This window comes from Rhinatrema bivittatum, chromosome 3 (genome assembly GCF_901001135.1).
Source record: "Rhinatrema bivittatum chromosome 3, aRhiBiv1.1, whole genome shotgun sequence".
NCBI lineage: Eukaryota > Metazoa > Chordata > Amphibia > Gymnophiona > Rhinatrematidae > Rhinatrema > Rhinatrema bivittatum.
In genome coordinates this window covers 212,267,955-212,287,041 of record NC_042617.1, presented here as the reverse complement: position 1 = coordinate 212,287,041, position 19,087 = coordinate 212,267,955, and the positions used below count along the sequence as shown (strand labels likewise).

The window sequence follows — 19,087 nt, the reverse complement described above, 5'->3', positions numbered from 1 at the left end:
TCACCAAGCAAGGTCATCATTTAACTACTAATCTTTTTTGTAAACCAACTGATAGGAATGTATTGCTGGATTTTTCCTGTTATCATCCGTACCAACTTAAGAGAAGTTTACCTATAGGACAATTCCTGCATTTACGACGCTTATGCACAGAAAAAGTGGACTTTGAAACACAAGCAGAATGTTAGTTTCATAGATTACTACAGCAGGGTTACCCTTTCAAAATTATAAAGCAAGCCTATAAAAGGGCGAAGCATGCAGAAAGACAATGGCTATTGTTAGATAATACTGACAATATATCAGCTATTCCGTTGGTAAGCACACTCCGACATTCCACCAAATCAAGGCAAATAGCATTTATTTTAAAGCAGTACTGGTCAATTTTGAAAATTCATCCAGTTTTTTCAAGTTCGCCCCTCATTGCATATAGCAGAGGTAAGAACCTGCGAGACATGGTGGTTCATTCTTTTCTCCCCTCTGATAAAATTCATGTAATGATCGTCCATTGGGACATTGGCTTTGCAATAATTGCAGTATGTGCCAATTCACTATATCTGGCTCAAGTTGGCAAGACCATTTTGGTATCGAACCTAGGGCTTATGTGCATTCAGACTGCAATACTACACATATAATCTACCTTATCCAATGTCCCTGTGACAATGTGGAACCTTGCATTTTGTAGCTATAATTCGGGTTTCTGTTCCCTAAGTCCCTGACTGTGCACTTGTGTACATTAAATTTAATTTGCCATTTGTATGCCCAGTCTCCCAGTTTTACAATGTCATCTTATAATCCTTTTGTGATTTGACAACTTTGAATAATTATCATCAGCAAATTTGATTCGCACCTGTGGTTCCCATTTCCAGATAATTTATAAATATATTAAAAAGCATCGGCCCCAAGAATAGATCCCTGGGGCACTCTACTATTCACCTTTTTCCACTGGCAAAATTTACCATTTCGCCTTACTCTCAGTTTTCTATCTTTTAACCACTTGGCAATCCACAATAGGACACTTCTTTTTTTTATTTAATATTTATTCAGTTTTAAACATTTAATAATACAAGATCATTCTTGATTAAGAAAAGCATTAGGGTACAATTCATAATTGTTACTTAAATTAACAGTACTAAGGCAAATATATCCATAATGCAAATTTTAGTCCTCAAATATAAGGAACCAATTTAATCTAATTTCTCATAATAAATATTTACTAATCTCATGTAAATGTGCTTGCTACATACTCTATATTTATTTTAGGGCTCACTGCACATATAGATAGGTGCTATGGAGATTCCAATTCAAGATTTCCTACTTGTGTTTTGTCACTTAGAAAAATTGATAATTGAGGAGGAGTGTAAAAAACAAAGGATTTACCCTTGTATCCTATACAGCATTTACAAGGATATTTAAGGCGAAAGGTTGCCCCTATTTGGAGAACCTTTTCCCTAAATGACAAGAATTGTTTCCTCCTCTTCTGTGTTATTTTAGAGAAATCTGGGTAGATTCTTATGGCTAAAGTCAAAAATGGTTCTATCCTATGTTTAAAAAATAATCGAAACACCCAGTCACGATCGGTTTCAAACACAAAAGTGATCAATAAAGTGGCACTCTGTACTAGTTCACTATCGGATGTCTCCAAAATTTTGGAAAGATCCAGACTAGTTTCCAATTTATCCATAACTTGTGTTCCCTCCTGTTCTTCCTGCTGTGTTCCTTTTCTATACATTGGAATGTAATAACTCTTCACTAATGGTGGAATAGTGTTCTCTGGTACTTTAAGGACTTCAATTAAATATTTCTTAAACATTTCTTTAGGTGTCACGTGTGGGAGCATTGGGAAATTAACACATCGGAGGTTTTTCTTTCTATTAACATTTTCTAGATTCTCCAATTTTATTTGCAATATTTGATTTTCCTTTATCATTGTATCTTGTACCTTTTTTGTACTATCAATATCTCCCTTTATTTTCTCTAGTTCTTTAATTTCTTTATCTTTTCTTAATTCCATATTAATTAATTTTCCCTGTAGATTGTTTACTTTGTCTATCACTGGATTTACTTGAGCTATCATAGAATTCTGCAAGCTCACTATAGCTTCCATTATTGCATCCAATGTAACCACTTCGGGTTTGATTATCTGTGGAACACTTATTTTAGACAAATAAACAGAGTTGTCCATCTTTATTAAATCTTGATGGTTATCTCCTTGTACCAAGTTCGGTGAGGTATTCTGTCCTATCCGGACATCCCCCGGACTTTCCATTCCAGACAATTCCAGGGAGCTTGGGCCTACTACTGGGGACCCTATTTCTGCGCCTTCCGCAGTTTTGGCCACCCTCCAAGGCCCCTGGGCTCTGAATATAGCCGGGTTTACTGGTGGTTCCCTTTGGATCGGGGATAAAGATGTTGAAAGGTCCGATGGTGAGGCCTCAGAAACAAATTCAAGAGGCCCTTCCATCTGCGCCCCATCCGATCTTAATGTACGTTGCACATGTGAGTCCATTGGTCCTTTTAATTGATTACCAGGGATAGTTGTAGGCTCAACTCGCTCCCTGGCTCTCCTTTTCCTTGCAGAATGAGGCATTTTAATAATTATTTTACTCAGGACTTAATAGGAACCCACATTCAAAACACTCTCTTCTTGGCCCCTTAGAGAGGAGAAGTAATAATGAGAGGATTACTTACAGTTAGGAAGACAAACCATTCACTTGAAAGTTCCTCGCAAAGCCGACACAAAGCCGCACTAAGCCGAGCGCCCCTTAAAAAGCGCGGCTTAGGACAAGCGCCGGCGACGACAAGCGTTGCTGCAGGTCTGATTTTATGTGCCCAGTCGTCCCGCCTCGATGACGTCACACGGGGGCGGGGTTTCCAGCGTCGTCGGGGCCGGGTAGCCTCACCACAGGGAGCTCAGGGCCGGGCTGCCCTCACCTCCGCAGGTATTTCTTTTTAATTTAGAAGCCTCTCTCCTCCTTCTCCTCCGAAATTGACTGCTGCAGGGCTGATTTTATGTGCCCAGTCGTCCCGCCTCGATGACGTCACACGGGGGCGGGGTTTCCAGCGTCGTCGGGGCCGGGTAGCCTCACCACAGGGAGCTCAGGGCCGGGCTGCCCTCACCTCCGCAGGTATTTCTTTTTAATTTAGAAGCCTCTCTCCTCCTTCTCCTCCGCACAATAGGACACTTCTAACTGACCCATGACTTTCTAATTTCCTAAGAAGCCTCTCATGAGGGACTTTGTCACATGCTTTTGGGAAATCCAGATACACTATATCAACTGGCTGACCTTTATCCACATTTTTATTTATGCCTTCAAAAAAATGTAGCAAATTTGGGAGGCAAGACTTCCCTTGGCTAAACTCTTGTTGGCTTTGTCCCATTAAACTATGCTTATCTCTATGTTCAGCAATTTTGTTCTTTATGATAATTTCTACCATTTCGACTGGCACAGAGGTCAGACTCACTGGTCTGTAATGTCCTGAATCACCTCTTGATCCCTTTTTAAATACTGTCATCATAGATTTCTTTTTTGCACTCCCTCCAGTTAAGTCAAATTTGATGATAATGTGTTTGCTTTTGCCAAGTGGTTCCAACACTGTTACTTCTCACACCAAATCCTGTGTTTTGCTAAGGATTAGGTCTTAAATAGTTTCCCCTCTTGTTGGTTCGTGAACCAGCTGCTCCATGAAGCAGTCATTTATTTCATCTAGGAACTTTAATTTTCTAGAATGTCTGATATAACATTCACCCAGTCAATACTGGGGTAATTGAAATCACCCATTATTACTGTTCTTGTCAATTTTAGTGTCTCTAATTTATTTTAGCATTTCTTTGTCTGCTAGTTCATTCTGGCCAGGTGGACAGGAATACATCCCCATTACCATTTTAGTCCCTTTGTCACCTGGAATTTTTATCCATAAAGATTCAACATTGTACTTTGTTTCCTGCAGTACTTTTGTCCTGTTAATGCTTTCTTTAACACACAGTGCCTCCCCTCCACCAATTTGATCCCGCCTATCATTTCGATATAATTTGTACCTTGGTATCACAGTGGCCCATTCCTCCTTCCACCAGGTCTCTGAGATGCTAATTATATAGACCTCTTCATCCAGTGCTATACATTCTACTCTCCCATCTTATTTTTTTTAGACTTCTAGCATTTGTATATAGACATTTCCTAGCGTGTATCCAGATGGACTCAGGACCAGTGGGTTAAGTGCTCTTCTGTTAGCAGATAGGAGACTGAGTCAGATTTCAAAGCGGACGTCACCCTAGATATACCCCTGCAGTGACCTCTGCTCCTCAGTATCTCTCCGTCTCCTAGCATATGCGGGGTCAAAATCACGTCTGACAAATGGGTACTAAACATCATTCGAGAAGGTTACTCTCTGGAGTTTCGCAACATCCTTCAAGACTAATTTACAATATTACCCTGCCACTCCCACATCAAGAGACTGGCAGTGGAATCTGCTCTGACAAGACTACTCAGCCTGAAGGCTATAACTTCGGTACCTACACCCCAGCAAAATAAGGGGCGATATTCCATCTATTTTATTATTCCCAAGAAGGGAGGGATCATTCCGACCCATCTTGGACCTCAAGAACGTCAACCATCATCTGCGGATACTACACTTCCGCATGGAGACTCTAAGAACATAAGAAAATGCCATACTGGGTCAGACCAAGGGTCCATCAAGCCCAGCATCCTGTTTCCAACAGTGGCCAATCCAGGCCATAAGAACCTGGCAAGTACCCAAAAACTAAGTCTATTCCATGTTACCATTGCTAATGTCAGTGGCTATTCTCTAAGTGAACTTAATAGCAGGTAATGGACTTCTCTTCCAAGAACTTATCCAATCCTTTTTTAAACACAGCTATACTAACTGCACTGACCACATCCTCTGGTAACAAATTCCAGAGTTTAATTGTGCGTTGAGTAAAAAAGAACTTTCTCCGATTTAGTTTTAAATGTGTCCCATGCTAACATCATGGAGTGCCCCCTAGTCTTTCTACTATCCGAAAGAGTAAATAACCGATTCACATCTACCCGTTCTAGACCTCTCATGATTTTAAACACCTCTATCATATCCCCCCTCAGTCGTCTCTTCTCCAAGCTGAAAAGTCCTAACCTCTTTAGTCTTTCCTCGTAGGCAAGTTGTTCCATTCCCCTTATCATTTTGGTAGCCCTTCTCTGTACCTTCTCCATCGCAATTATATCTTTTTTGAGATGCGGCGACCAGAATTATACACAATATTCAAGGTGCGGTCTCACCATGGAGCGATACAGAGGCATTATGACATTTTCCATTTTATTCACCATTCCCTTTCTAATAATTCCCAACATTCTGAACCGACGATTTCAATGTGTTATCCATTATGACACCTAGATCTCTTTCTTGGGATGTAGCACCTAATATGGAACCCAACATTGTGTAATTATAGCATGAGTTATTTTCCCCTATATGCATCACCTTGCACTTATCCACATTAAATTTCATCTGCCATTTGGATGCCCAATTTTCCAGTCTCACAAGGTCTTCCTGCAATTTATCACAATCTGCTTGTGATTTAACTACTCTGAACAATTTTGTGTCATCTGCAAATTTGATTATCTCACTCGTCATATTTCTTTCCAGATCATTTATAAATATATTGAAAAGTAAGGGTCCCAATACAGATCCCTGAGGCACTCCACTGTCCACTCCCTTCCACTGAGAAATTGTCCATTTAATCCTACTCTCTGTTTCCTGTCTTTTAGCCAGTTTACAATCCATGAAAGGACATCGCCACCTATCCCATGACTTTTTACTTTTCCTAGAAGCCTCTCATGAGGAACTTTGTCAAACGCCTTCTGAAAATCCAAGTATACTATATCTACCGGTTCACCTTTATCCACATGTTTATTAACTCTGTAATAATGGCAGTACAACTGGGAGAGTTCTAACTTCCCTTGACCTTTCCGAAGCCTACCTTCACATCCATCAAGACCACCAGCGTTTTCTATGCTTTGCGGTACTGGGACACCATTACCAGTTCTGAGCGCTTCACTTCAGCCTGGCAACCGCCCCCAGAACATTCTCCAAAATTATGATGGTCGTGGCAGCAACACTGAGGAAGGAAGGGATCTTGGTACGCCCTTACTTGGATGATTGGCTGATCAAGGCGAAGTCTTCGGAAGAGAGCCTGTAGGTAACCAGCAGAGTCAAGAACCTACTGCTGGAACTCGGTTGGGTCGTGAATACAGTCAAGAGCATTCTACAGCCCTCTCAGTATTTAGAGTACCTGGGGGCCTGTTTTTATACCAAACAGAACAAGGTCTTCCTCCCTCCCCCGAGGAGGAGAAAGCTGATGGAGCAATTACAACTATTGAAGACCAGTGTGCGTCCCAAGGTATGGCACTATCTTCAAGTCCTCGGGCTCATGGCATCAACCCTGGAGGTTGTACCGTGGGCAAGAGCTCTCTACTCCAATGCTGCTTACTGTCAGGCTGGAACCTACTGTCCCAAGACTACTCAATTTGCCTCCAACTTCCAGCAGAGATACATTCTCAGCTTCGGTGGTGGCTACAGGAAGACCACCTAAGCAGAGGAGTAAGCCTATCCCCACCGAACTGGATCATGCTCATCACAGATGCGAGCGTCCAAGGGTGGGGGGAGCCCACTGCCAGGAACTGACGGCCCAGGGACAATGGAACAAGGAGGAGGGGGGATGGAACATAAACCACCTGGAAGCTCGAGCAGTTAGACTAGCGTGCCTGCGATTCAGCCACAGGCGGCAAGGGCAAGCAATTAGAGTAATGTCTGACAACGCTACAACGGTTGCCTACATCAACTGCCAGGGGGGAACCAGGAGCCAGCAGGTGTCTCTGGAGATAAACCCCCTCATGGCATGGGCGGAGGTAAACCTACAAGGGATCTCGGCCTCCCACATCACAGGGAAAGACACTGTCTCAGCGGACTTCCTCAGCAGCCTGGACCTGGGGGAATGGGTACTGTCGACCAGAGCCTTCCAACTGATAGTAAATCACTGGGACCTCCCAGTCATGGACCTACTGGCCACCTCTCTCAATGCCCATGGACCTACTGGCCACCTCTCTCAATGCCCAAGTCCCCAGGTTCTTCAGCCACAGACAAGAGTCGCACTCCCAAGGGATCGACACCCTCGTCCAGACCTGGCCAGAGTAGAACTTACTGTATGCTTTCCCCCCATGGCCACTACTGGGCAAGATCATCTGCAAGATAGAACACCACAGGGGACTAGTTCTGCTAGTGGCCCCGGATTGGCCAAAACGCCCATGGTACGCAGACCTGTAAAGACTCCTTGCAAGGAGCCCTCTGTGCCTACCTCCACTCAGGGACCTTCTCCAGCAGGGCCTGATTCTTCATGAAGATCCGTCTCGATTCTCTTACGGTCTGGCCCTTGAGAGGTCTTGCCTGAAACACAGTTACTCAAAGGCCATGATTGACACCCTGCTCCGCGCGCGGAAGTTCTCAACGTCTCTGGCATACATACGGATCTGGAGAATATTCGAAGCCTGGTGCGAGGACCGTGGGGTATCCCCGCGAACGGCCAAGATTCCCATGATTCTGGAATTTCTACAGAACGATATGGCATTCCCGCCCCACTGGTGACCAAGTTGCTGCCATTGCACAAGGTCATGGTGGATCACAATGGTATATAGATAAGCATAATGAAAGCATTTAAAAAATAAAACCAAACATGATTTAAAAAAAACCAAAACTATTATAAAATCAGTAATAAAAAACAAAATATGAATGTAACAAACACACTTAAAGGCATGGTTGCATAAAAATTATCAAACCGTTACAAATCCTATATGTCAGCCTAAAACAGAATAGCAGATATTGAACATCTTTCAGTTAATACACGCACTTACAAGGACATCATAACACACACAGTATACCCAAAACAATAGCTGCTTGTTGCATTGTAAAACTTTTTCCTATGCTGTTGTGTATTTCTAGAAAATGTGGAAATAACCACAGTTTCTGACAGAGAAATAATGTGGGCCTATTATGAATAAACAAATGCATGATTGAGTTCTGGTCATGGGGGAGCACACAGGTTACAAGAAGTGTCCCTCCAGATGTTTGTTCATAAGATGACCTCCCTAGAAGGCTTGTCATATCAAGACTGTTGAATGACAATTGACCTTCCACTTGGGGAACATTTTGTCACCCTGAACGTTTACCAAATGGCAGCAAATAAGCCTTACTAATGGATAGTGGAACTACAAGAGTGTTCAGCGCATCATCATTCAAATGTTTTTAAAAAATTCTACAAGTTTTCTACCTTGTGATGCAGTACAGATTTGTCCCCCACTAATCCCACCTGGGTAGCAGACATCTGAGTGACTTGTTGCTCCAGCTGCCTGATTTTCTACTCCAGGCCTGCCAGAGATCTGCATTTGCTTATGTATATCTGAAGTTGATATAACTAAAGAAAAACACCCTGTTCATGAATCAAGTCTAAGGGTTATGGCAGCTGGTTTGTTAGAAGTGGACCTGGTGATCAGGCCAGCAAGTGCTACAACAGCTATTGTTGAGCCAAAAGAGCTCACCAAGTCACCATTGATCCAGTGGCTGCTGAGTGTAAAGTTGGTCTTGCATCAGCTTTCTCATGGCCGCGCGGTGTCACTTGTGGAATCTCAGCTTTCCCAGCACTCGCAGTTCCCATGAGAACCAGAGGCTTTGCTCCCCCAGCTGCCCTTGCTGTTGGCACATCTAACAGCCTCTTTTATGCAGCTCGGGAGAAAAGGAGCAGCTGGTTTCTCCAATAACTCTCCCAAACCTCGCCTACAACTGCTGGGTAGGTTCAGATGGGAAAACTGCTGGGGTGGGACCCCTCACTTTCCCCTTGTGTTTAACCATGGCAAATTTTTAAAATAAATCACAGCTCCAAACACCATGTTCTCTCAGTATGCTGCCATCTTGGACCCTCAGTAGGTCTGGTTTGCTTGAATCTATAGCTTGGATTTTTCCTAATGAAATAGAATTTGGAGTCTATACAGGCCGTGGAGCAAAACTAGAAGTGACTTAGTTCATCCTCGGTGACCTGGAGCAATCTTGTAATAATGATCCATTGCTTGACCCCCCTGTCATTTATTATCTGTTTGCATTTGTAGTGGGCTTTTAGCCAAAGTTTGAGAAGTTTAAAGCAAAGCACAAAGTGATGCCATAAACTTGCTAACTAAGCAGGAGGACCAAAAAGGAGTTGGAAGGGGTTGTAAAGTGGAAGGAAGGATAAAGGAGGTGGTTGAATCAGCCAAAGCAAAGACTTAATTGAGGGTTACTGTGGGGATTCAAGAATTTATTTAACTTTCTTGTTTTTCTTTTGTAGGTGCAGATTCCTGGGTTAGAAAACTTGCATGTGTTTATCCCGGATAACCTTTCGGGTGAGAAGTCTATAATTTTGCAGCTCCTCAATGCAGCTGCAGGAAAGGACTGCTCAAAAGATTCTGAGGAAGTTACATATGAAGCTTATTTGCTCATGACGAAGCACAGGGATAAAGATCAGGAACAGGATGATAGCTGGAGCTCATGGGAAGGGCAGCCTATTAAAATAATACCTCAAGTGGAAACCACTGATACTCTTAGAAGTATGCAGGTATGTCTCTTTCAGAGTTATCTGAATTTTACGTATGCTCTTAATTTCTGTGGCTGGATTTTTTTTCATTGAAGCCTGAATGATCTCAACAGTTCAACAACTGTAACATCTTCAGATTATTCTTACATTTGGCCAATAAATGAATTCCTCACATGATGTTTAGATTGCATTTGTTCCAGAGGGAAGGGTAGTTGCCTGTTCTTAAAGGGGTTGAAAACCATATAGGTGGCAAATCTGAAGTGGTAAGCATTCAGGTTTTATGATTTTCATAACATGTCCTTTAGGGGAGAGGGAGGGAGAGATGTTGGCGAAGGGTCATGGCATTAGCAGAGTAAATGTGCAGCTGCTTTGCTGCCTGATGCCAAAGCCTTGGGTTATGTCCTTTGTGCATTCACAGTACTGGCTTAGCAATATCTCTGTAAGGTAAGACATTGCCGGTTGGCATGTGAAGTGATAAGAAATATAACTCATGCGGTGCACATACTGATCAATATGCAGACCAAACGAAATGCAAATATTCACATGAGGAAGTTCAGTTAGGACATGCATTGTGATACTGTAATCTTTCATTATTTATTTAAAAAATGTATATGTCGCATCTGAAATTCTAAGTTGCTCACATACATACATAATGGTTAAAACAATAAATACAAAATATAATTGACAGAATAAAAAAAATCACAATAAAATGAAACAAATAAATACACTATATATAGAGCTGTTAATATCTACAAAACTGAAAAAACAGATCATTAATATACAAAGATGGATTGAATTTTGAGGTGAGGCCAGATAAGTCAGGAATATTTTTCCTTTGCATGAATGTGTGCATTATAAGAACATAAGAAATTGCCATGCTGGGTCAGACCAAGGGTCCATCAAGATCAGCATCCTGTTTCCAACAGAAGCCAAACCAGGCCACAAGAACCTGGCAATTACCCAAACACTAAGAAGATCCCATGCTACTGATGCAATTAATAGCAATGGCTATTCCCTAAGTAAACTTGATTGATAGCCATTAATGGAATTCTCCAAGAACTTATCCAAACCTTTTTTGAACCCAGCCACACTAACTGCACTAACCACATCCTCTGGCAACAAATTCCAGAGCTTTATTGTGCGTTGAGTGAAAAAGAATTTTCTCCGATTAGTCTTAAATGTGTTACTTGCTAACTTCATGGAATGCCCCCTAGTCCTTCTATTATTCGAAAGTGCAAATAACCGATTCACATCTACTCGTTAAAGACCTCTCATGATCTTAAAGACCTCTATCATATCCCCCCTCAGCTGTCTGTTCTCCAAGCTGAACAGCCCTAACCTCTTCAGCCTTTCCTCATAGGGGAACTGTTCCATCCCCTTTATCATTTTGGTTGCCCTTCTCTGTACCTTCTCCATCGCAACACTATCTCTTTTGAGATGCGGCGACCAGAATTGTACACAGTATTCAAGGTGCGGTCTCACCATGGAGCAATATAGAGGCATTATGACATTTCCCGTTTTATTAACCATTCCCTTCCTAATAATTCCTAACATTCTGTTTGCTTTTTTGACTGCTGCAGCACACTGAACCGACGATTTTAAAATATTATTCACTATGATGCCTAGATCTTTTTCCTGGGTGGTAGTTCCTAATATGGAACCTAACATCATGTAACTACAGCAAGGGTTATTTTTCCCTATATGCAACACCTTGCACTTGTCCACACTAAATTTCAAGTGCCATTTGGATGCCCAATCTTCCAGTTTTGCAAGGTCCTCCTGTAATGTATCACAATCTGTTTGTGATTTAACTACTCTGAATAATTTTGTATCATCTGCAAATTTGATAACCTCACTCAATGATCTTTCCAGATCATTTATATATATATATATTGAAAAGCACCTGTCCAAGTACAGATCCCTGAGTCTTCACTGTTTACCCCTTTTCCACTGAGAAAATTGACCATTTAATCCTATTCTGTTTTCTGTCTTTTAACCGGTTTGTAATCCACGAAAGGACATCGCCTCCTATCCCATGACTTTTTAGTTTTCTTAGAAGCCTCTCATGAGGGACTTTGTCAAACGCCTTCTGGAAATCCAAATACACTACATCTACGGTTCACCTTTATCCACATGTTTATTAACCCCTTCAAAAAATGAAGCAGATTTGTTAGGCAAGACTTCCCTTGGGTAAATCCATGTTGACTGTGTTCCATTAAACCATGTCTTTCTATATGCTCTACGATTTTGATCTTGAGAATAATTTCCACTATTTTTCCCGCACTGAAGTCAGGCTCACTGGTCTATAGTTACCCGGATCGTCCCTGGTGCCTTTTTTAAATATTGGGGTTACATTGGCCACCTCCAGGCTTCAGGTACAATGGATGATTTTAATGATAGGTTACAAATGTGGTTTATAATAGGACACAAGTTTTAATGATAGGTTACAAATTTGGTTTATAATAGAACATGAGTTGCTAAATTGTACAGAATGTTCAATTCAAATTATTTTCAAAATTTAATTTTCTTTTCCCCATACTTGGAAGGATTTTACACCATATTTGCAGTTCTTGCAAGAATTCATTAATAGACTTAGTACTTTATCCATCCAGTCACTGTTCTTGTAACATATAGTAGGAGCCTATTTTGGTGCCTGTATTATTTTAAAGATAGCTGTTATATGTGACCGGGTATTTTAGGAACAGGGGCTAGGTCTTCAGTATTAACTGGTGGTTTTGAATCTTTTAAAGGCCTTTGCAGATGTTTGCACAGTAATTGCCAGTATCACATTGTATAAATATATTTCTTCCAGGACAAGCAGGATGATAGTCCTCACATATAGGTGACGTCACTGGATGGAGCCCTATCACGGAAAACTTTGTCAAAGTTTCTAGAAAGCTTTGACTAGTACACTGACAGGCCGATTCAGTAAAGTCCACGGGAGAGCGGACGAATGCCTGCCCTCCCGGCGCGCGCACCAGCCCGTCGCCGGTGCGCACGATTCAGTATTCAAATTAGGTAGTGCAGTAGAAACGGGGAAAAGGAGGCGCTAGGGACACTAGCGCGTCCATAGCGCCTCCTTTTAGCCCGGAGTGGCGGCTGTCAGCGGGTTTGACAGCTGACTCTCAATTTTGCCGGCATCTGTTCTCGAGCCGGCTGACAGCCACGGGCTCAGAAACCGGATGCCGGCAAAATTGAGCGTCCGGTTTTCGGCCCGACAGCCGAGGGCCGAATTCAAATTTTTTTTTAACTTTTTTTACTCTTCGGGACCTCTGACTTAATATCGCCATGATATTAAGTCGGAGGGTGCACAGAAAAGCAGTTTTTACTGCTTTTCTGTGCACTTTCCCGGTGCCGGAAGAAATTAAAGCCTACCTTTGGGAAGGCGCTAATTTCTGAAAGTAAAACGTGCGGCTTGGCTGCACGTTTAACTTTCTGTATCCCGCGCGCATACCTAATAGGGCCATCAACATGTATTTGCATGTTGAGGGCGCTATTAGGTGCCACGGGTTGGACGCGCGTTTTCCTTCCCTTACTGAATAAGGGGTGAGGGAAAACGCGCGTCTAAGAGCAGGCTCCGTCGGAGCGCACTGTACTGTATCGGCCTGCGAGTGCACTGAGCATTCCCAGCATGCCGCCATCCCTGGGTCCACAGGGGTCTCCCTTCAGTCTCTTTTTCCGCACTGCAGTTTGCCTCTCGTTCAGGAGCTCTGTGAGAGATTTCTCACAACTTTTCCTCACGTAAATACTTGAAGTTTTACTTCACAAATAATTTTTCCCTACACTACCTTACCTGCTATTAAGTTCACCTAGAGAATAGCCACTGCCATTAGCAATGGTAACATGGAATAGACTTAGTTTTTGGGTACTTGCCAGGTTCTTGTGGCCTGGATTGGCCACTGTTGGAAGCAGGATGCTGGGCTTGATGGACCATTGGTCTGACCCAGTATGGCATTTTCTTATGTTCTTATGAATCCACATCTTCCCAACCCAATATGTGTCTATTCTGCTCCATACAGAGTTTCACATCAACTTCCTGGAGCTTCGAGCCATGAGTTATGCCTTTTATGCCTTAAAATACTGTCTCTGCAACAAACCTTTGTGCATACAGACAGACAGCATAGTGGCAATGTGGTATTCCAACACAAGCATGCACAGCCTCTTAGCTGCTCTGCCAGGAAGCTGCGCAGCTCTAGCCTTCAGTCCTTGCACACTCCATGCACCCCCGGGCCACTTGTCTAACAGACTTACCGAATGCACTAGCAGACCTTCTTCATAGATGTTTCCATCCTCTTGAATGGTTCTGACTACATGTGTAGCGAGCAAAATCTTCTAGCGCTGAGGTCAACCGACCTTGCCCTCTGCGTCCAAATCGAACCATACGGTGGACAGATTCTACTCCCCACACATGTATCAGAATATGTTCCCATGGACGCCTTTGCTCGCTCTGCAACAAAGGCCTTTATGTGTCTCTTTCGACGCCTCTCATAGCCGAAACTCTCATTATGCTACAACAGGAAGGGGTTCACTGTTTTGCAGATCCACGTCCTGACCGCGACAAGTATGCTTTCCCACACTTCTCAACCTATCACTCCAGTAACCAATTCGCCTGCTCACAGGTCAGTCTCATATCACAGACTCACTGATGTTCTCAGGTACTGGTAGCGTCACAACAGCCTTCCACACGTAAATCTTACCATTTGAAATGGCATGATTTACCACATGGCACATAGAAAAATAGGCTTAATACCTTTTTGTATACAACTCCTTTTCTCTTAAGCTTTCTAACATACCCTTGGATTCTGGTCCCCAGACATCCTCCTCATGGGTACACCTCAGTTCCAATTCGGCGTACCACTTGGGAGTGGGGATGCCCGATTAACTGTTCAACCCCTTCTGTGTCAGCTTACCATGGGTTATCCACTGATTAAGCCGCCTCTATGTTCACTGGTTACGGAATGGGGCCTACATTTAGTGCTTACAAGACTCCTACGTTCCCCGTTCGAGCCTTTGCATTCCTATAACTTTAACAGTCTGACATTGGAACTTCTTTCCCTCATAGCCATCACTTCTGCTAACAGGGTCAGTGAGTTACAAGCCCTTGTTGCATACTCACCCGACACTGCGTTCCTTCGTGACCGAGTGGTTCTACGTACTCAGCCTCATATTCTTCTTAAGGTAAAAGCAGCCTCTCACCTTACTCAGAATATACACTGCCCACTTTTTCCCAGTACCTCTCTATCACCAGGGCGAGAGGGTTTTCCATTCCTTGGACTGTAAGAGTACACTTACATTCTATCTAGACCGCACTACACTCCATAGGAATTACACCTAACTCTTTCCTTCTTTGACAAAAGACAAGCTGCAAGTTCAAGTGGGCAAACAGACTCTCTCCGACTAGCAGACTGTATCGAATTCTGCTATGATGCACCAGGCCTTCCTCTCTAGGGTGAGTGCAGGCACATTCTATAACAGCCATGACAACATTGGTACCACACTATGGTTCAGTACCAGTTGCCACTATTTCCTAGGCTGTGACTTGTAGCTATCTTCACACATTCGCAGCCCCCTACTAATTATCAATGAAAGTCTGTCAAGACTCTGCCTTTGGCCAACCTGTCTTGAAAAGCTTTCTTCCACGATAATCCCCAACTCCTTCCACAACCACCTGCTGTGATGTCAGGCTGCCTCATCATTGCCAATAGCACCCCAATTATTGTGCCTCCACACGAGCTGTCTGCTATTGGCCTGTTGTAATACGAGTCAGCCTGTAGCTTGCTAATCACCCATATGTGAGGACGACCATCCTGCTTGTCCTGGGAGAAAGCAGAGTTGCTGACCTGTAACAGGTGTTCTCCCAGGACAGCAGGATGTAGTCCTCACGAAACCCACCTGCCACCCCGTGGAGTTGGGTCCACTAAAGTTTTTTATTTTATTTTTTGCTTGCACTTTTTGCTACAAACGAGACTGAAGGGAGACCCCTGTGGACACAAGGATATTGGCATGCTGGGCATGCTCAGTGTACTCAGTGTGCCAGTCAAAGCTTTCTAGAAACTTTGACAAAGTTTTCCATGATAGGGCTCTGTCCAGTGACGTCACCCATATGTGAGGACTACATCCTGCTGTCCTGGGAGAACACCTGTTACAGGTAAGCACCTCTGCTTTTTCCATCTCCTGAATATTCATAGAAGGGTCTTGTAGCATAGATAATAATGGTAACGATCTTGCATTTAAAAGAAACCACCTTTTAGTTTTGGTGAAAAGATCTTGTGTTTCCAGAATCCCAAGTGGGAGGGGGTAAGGAGATTCTAAACTTTCTCCACAGTTTCAAATTACAGTAGGTTAATGTACTTTTCAGATTGGCATTTCTGTGAAATTCAGTATTTGTCATCTCTTGCATTCATAGGTGGATAACCTCCTTCTGGTGGTGATGCAGTCTGCCCATCTGGTGAGTCAGAGGAAAGCTTTCCAGCAGTCAATCGAGGGACTCCTGTCGCTGTGCCATGAGCAGACATCTAGCCAAACAGTGATCGCCAAAGCCCTGCAGCAACTGAAGGTATACATGGATCTGGCTCTCTTGGCCACAACTTCTCCTTGTCTTCATATTGTCTTCCAAATGTTAGTAAGTTCAATGACTGTCACCACAATGGCAACAGTGTGCTTGCAAGACATAACTATCTAGGGTTGGGTAAGGTCATGATTTTAAGTATAGTATTTGAACCAGATTTTAACTAATTACACAGGCCTAATGATTGATTTTCTGCAAGTTATAAGTATGGTGCAAGTCCTGAGAAAAGTTTGGAGAGGTGTATTGAATTGTATTCTAGTATTGTGGTTTCTTTCCTTTTACCAGATCCCCCAAGAGGCTATGACTTTAAAATGCACAATATTCAGGTTTACTGATGCAGTGTCAGACGTTCTAAAGGGTTTTCTGTATTTTGTGTCTGGGGAAAATTTAGTACATCTGAGCCACAGAGAAGTATTATGCTGCTGTTTCAGATATGGGAGCCTTTCTGTTTCTTCCTGTCTTTCTTAAAGCTGTAGGTACTAGCAGATTGCTCAGAACTTTTGTGCTGATGTTTTTTGCTTAGTTGATGTTTTCCCTAATATGTTTTACTGTTTTTGGGATAAAATGTTTGCATCTCTGAAATTGTTGTTGAAATTTCCTCCCCTTTCTCCGTGATTGTCAAATTCTTACTTTTCATTCTTCGGTGTGTTAGCTGCACAGTTTGACCATCACCGCAGTGCCCTGTTCCACTTAAATTCATTGTGGTGGAAATGATTAAGTGCAGCTCCTAAACACTAATCTTTCCCACAGAAGGAATTATAAATCTGAATGAAAAGGGGAGATCCTGATGGTTTTGTTCATCTGAATTGTGCTTTAGCCTTTTTAAACCATCTCTCCTTAACCCTCCCCATCTTCTGCCTTTCTCGTCCTCATCTCTCCCTCTTTTCTGCCTGTATTTTTCTTCACTCCTTTGCCACACTTTCTCCCCTTTTTTGCACCCCTCCTCCTTGCCTTTTACCTCTTCGGCCTTTTGGTTCACCCCATCCTCTCAACAATGGTCATTGGCCTGATAATATGTGTGGCAGCTGGCAGGAATGGCTTTCCCTGCTTCCAGCAGCGTCATCGCAACAGCACCATCTGCTGGAACACTACAGGAAGATGGTTCTATTCTCAAATGTACAATTTTGACAGCAGCGTCCTTGTACTTATAACCGAAGGATGGAGCAAAGGACTTATACAAGCTCCCTATATTGGCTACCTCTTTAAAAAAAAGCCACAAAGTGATTTCTTTTGAACCCACCATGTCTCTCTTCTGGCTCCCTCTGACAGAGATGCAAGGGTGAGCCTTTACTTTTGTTAATTAAAGGGTCCTACTTCCCCAGAACATGACTTACCACAGCACGGACAAGAGCAGCATGACCCCTGCACAGACTCATCTAGATGCTGCTTTCCCTGAATATAACAAGAGTGCATTGGATGCTTTATAATTTGAGACAGAGCACTGAGTGATTGGTGTGAAGTAAATCCCCTATTTTGCTTGTGCATGGGCATTTGAGCAGAGATTAGAACTTGTGCAGCAGGAATCGTACCCCAATAATCACCAGTTCCCCCACATCCAGGTACACAGGCTACAGTGATGCAGCTCATCCTTCAGTGCAAATAAGCCTGCCATCTCTTCTGAAAATGTTAACACTGACTTTGAATAGAGTCCCAAATTATATGTTATGGCTTTGGGTTCTCTTGGGTCTTGCTTTGTGTAACATTCCTTCATTCCTAAAGCTAGTTACCCTAATGCACAGCAAAAATTTATTTATTTATTATTTGTATATACCAATATCAGTTGGTATATACCACATCAGTTTACTTTCAGGTACTGTAGGTATTTCTGTATCCCCAGAGGGCTTACAATCTAAGTTTTGTACCTGAGGCAATGGAGGGTAAAGTGACTTGCCCAAGGGTCACAAGGAGCAACAGCAAGATTCAAACCCTGGTCTCCTGGTTCATAGCCCACTGCTCTAACCACTAGGCTATTCCTCCTCCCTCAAAATCATCAGTTATGCAATGAAATTGATCCTAGGTGCATAGATCATGTGAAGTGCTTTCAAATGTTGATATGTGTGACACATTCTGAAAAAACAGACTTGTAAGGGAAGTACTGGAGAATGTCTTAAACCAATGTCTATCCTTTTTTTTCATCTTCTGGGCATGTTTCCATTACTAGGAAAATTATGTGCATGTTCAATGATATTGGAAAATAAGTATGTATGTCAGGTTCATCAGATGCTGCAGGATGGTGTCCATTCCCACAACAATGTCCACATATGTTTATATTTTTCATATGCTGTGGAACTTACATGTGTAAATTGAAAAAGCAAACAGAAGGAAATTGGCAAACACCTAGATGCACACGTATCCCCATTTCAAACTGACTCTTTTTATCACACTTTGTCATAGCAAACCCAGATTAGCTTCAGTTCAAAATATCTTAAGGCCCCTAATAAATTAGAGCCCACTCATGTCCAATCACAATGCTTGAGTTGATTCAAATACTGCTGGATGAAGAATCAAGCTATTTCTGTTGTATGTCGGAATTTGAAGTAAAGGTCAAAGCATGTTAAGCAAGAAGGTTCCGAAAGAACTCTAGGAGAACGTTATTTGCAAAGAAACACTTACGGGAGAATGCAAATGTAGGAGAAAGTTTTGTGACCTGAAGAGACTAAAGTGGAACTTTTGGTCTCAATTCTAAGTAATATGTGCAGTGTAAAACACAACCCATCATCCTGCTAACACCATCCCTGCAGTAAAGCATAGTGGTGGCAGCATTATGTTGTGGGGATGCTTTGCAACAGTGAAGACAGGGATGCTTGTGATGATCAAAGGAAAGATGTATGGTGCAACATGCAGGGAGTTTTTGGAAGAAAACTTCTAGTCTACCATAGATCTGGAATGGGGAGAAGATTTACTCTTCAGCAAGACAA

General features: G+C 42.6%; 1 protein-coding gene across 7 annotated transcripts in view; it reads left to right on the top strand.

The window, feature by feature from the left end:
• The window catches only part of MAP3K4 (mitogen-activated protein kinase kinase kinase 4), a 464,119-nt gene that overhangs the window by 278,438 nt on the left and 166,594 nt on the right, over positions 1-19,087 (top strand). For all 7 annotated transcript variants that reach the window (XM_029594154.1, XM_029594153.1, XM_029594149.1 and 4 more), the window contains 2 exons: positions 9,356-9,622; positions 16,008-16,157. In XM_029594154.1, the coding sequence (XP_029450014.1) occupies positions 9,356-9,622; positions 16,008-16,157 (417 nt within the window). The remainder of the gene's footprint in view (positions 1-9,355; positions 9,623-16,007; positions 16,158-19,087) is intronic.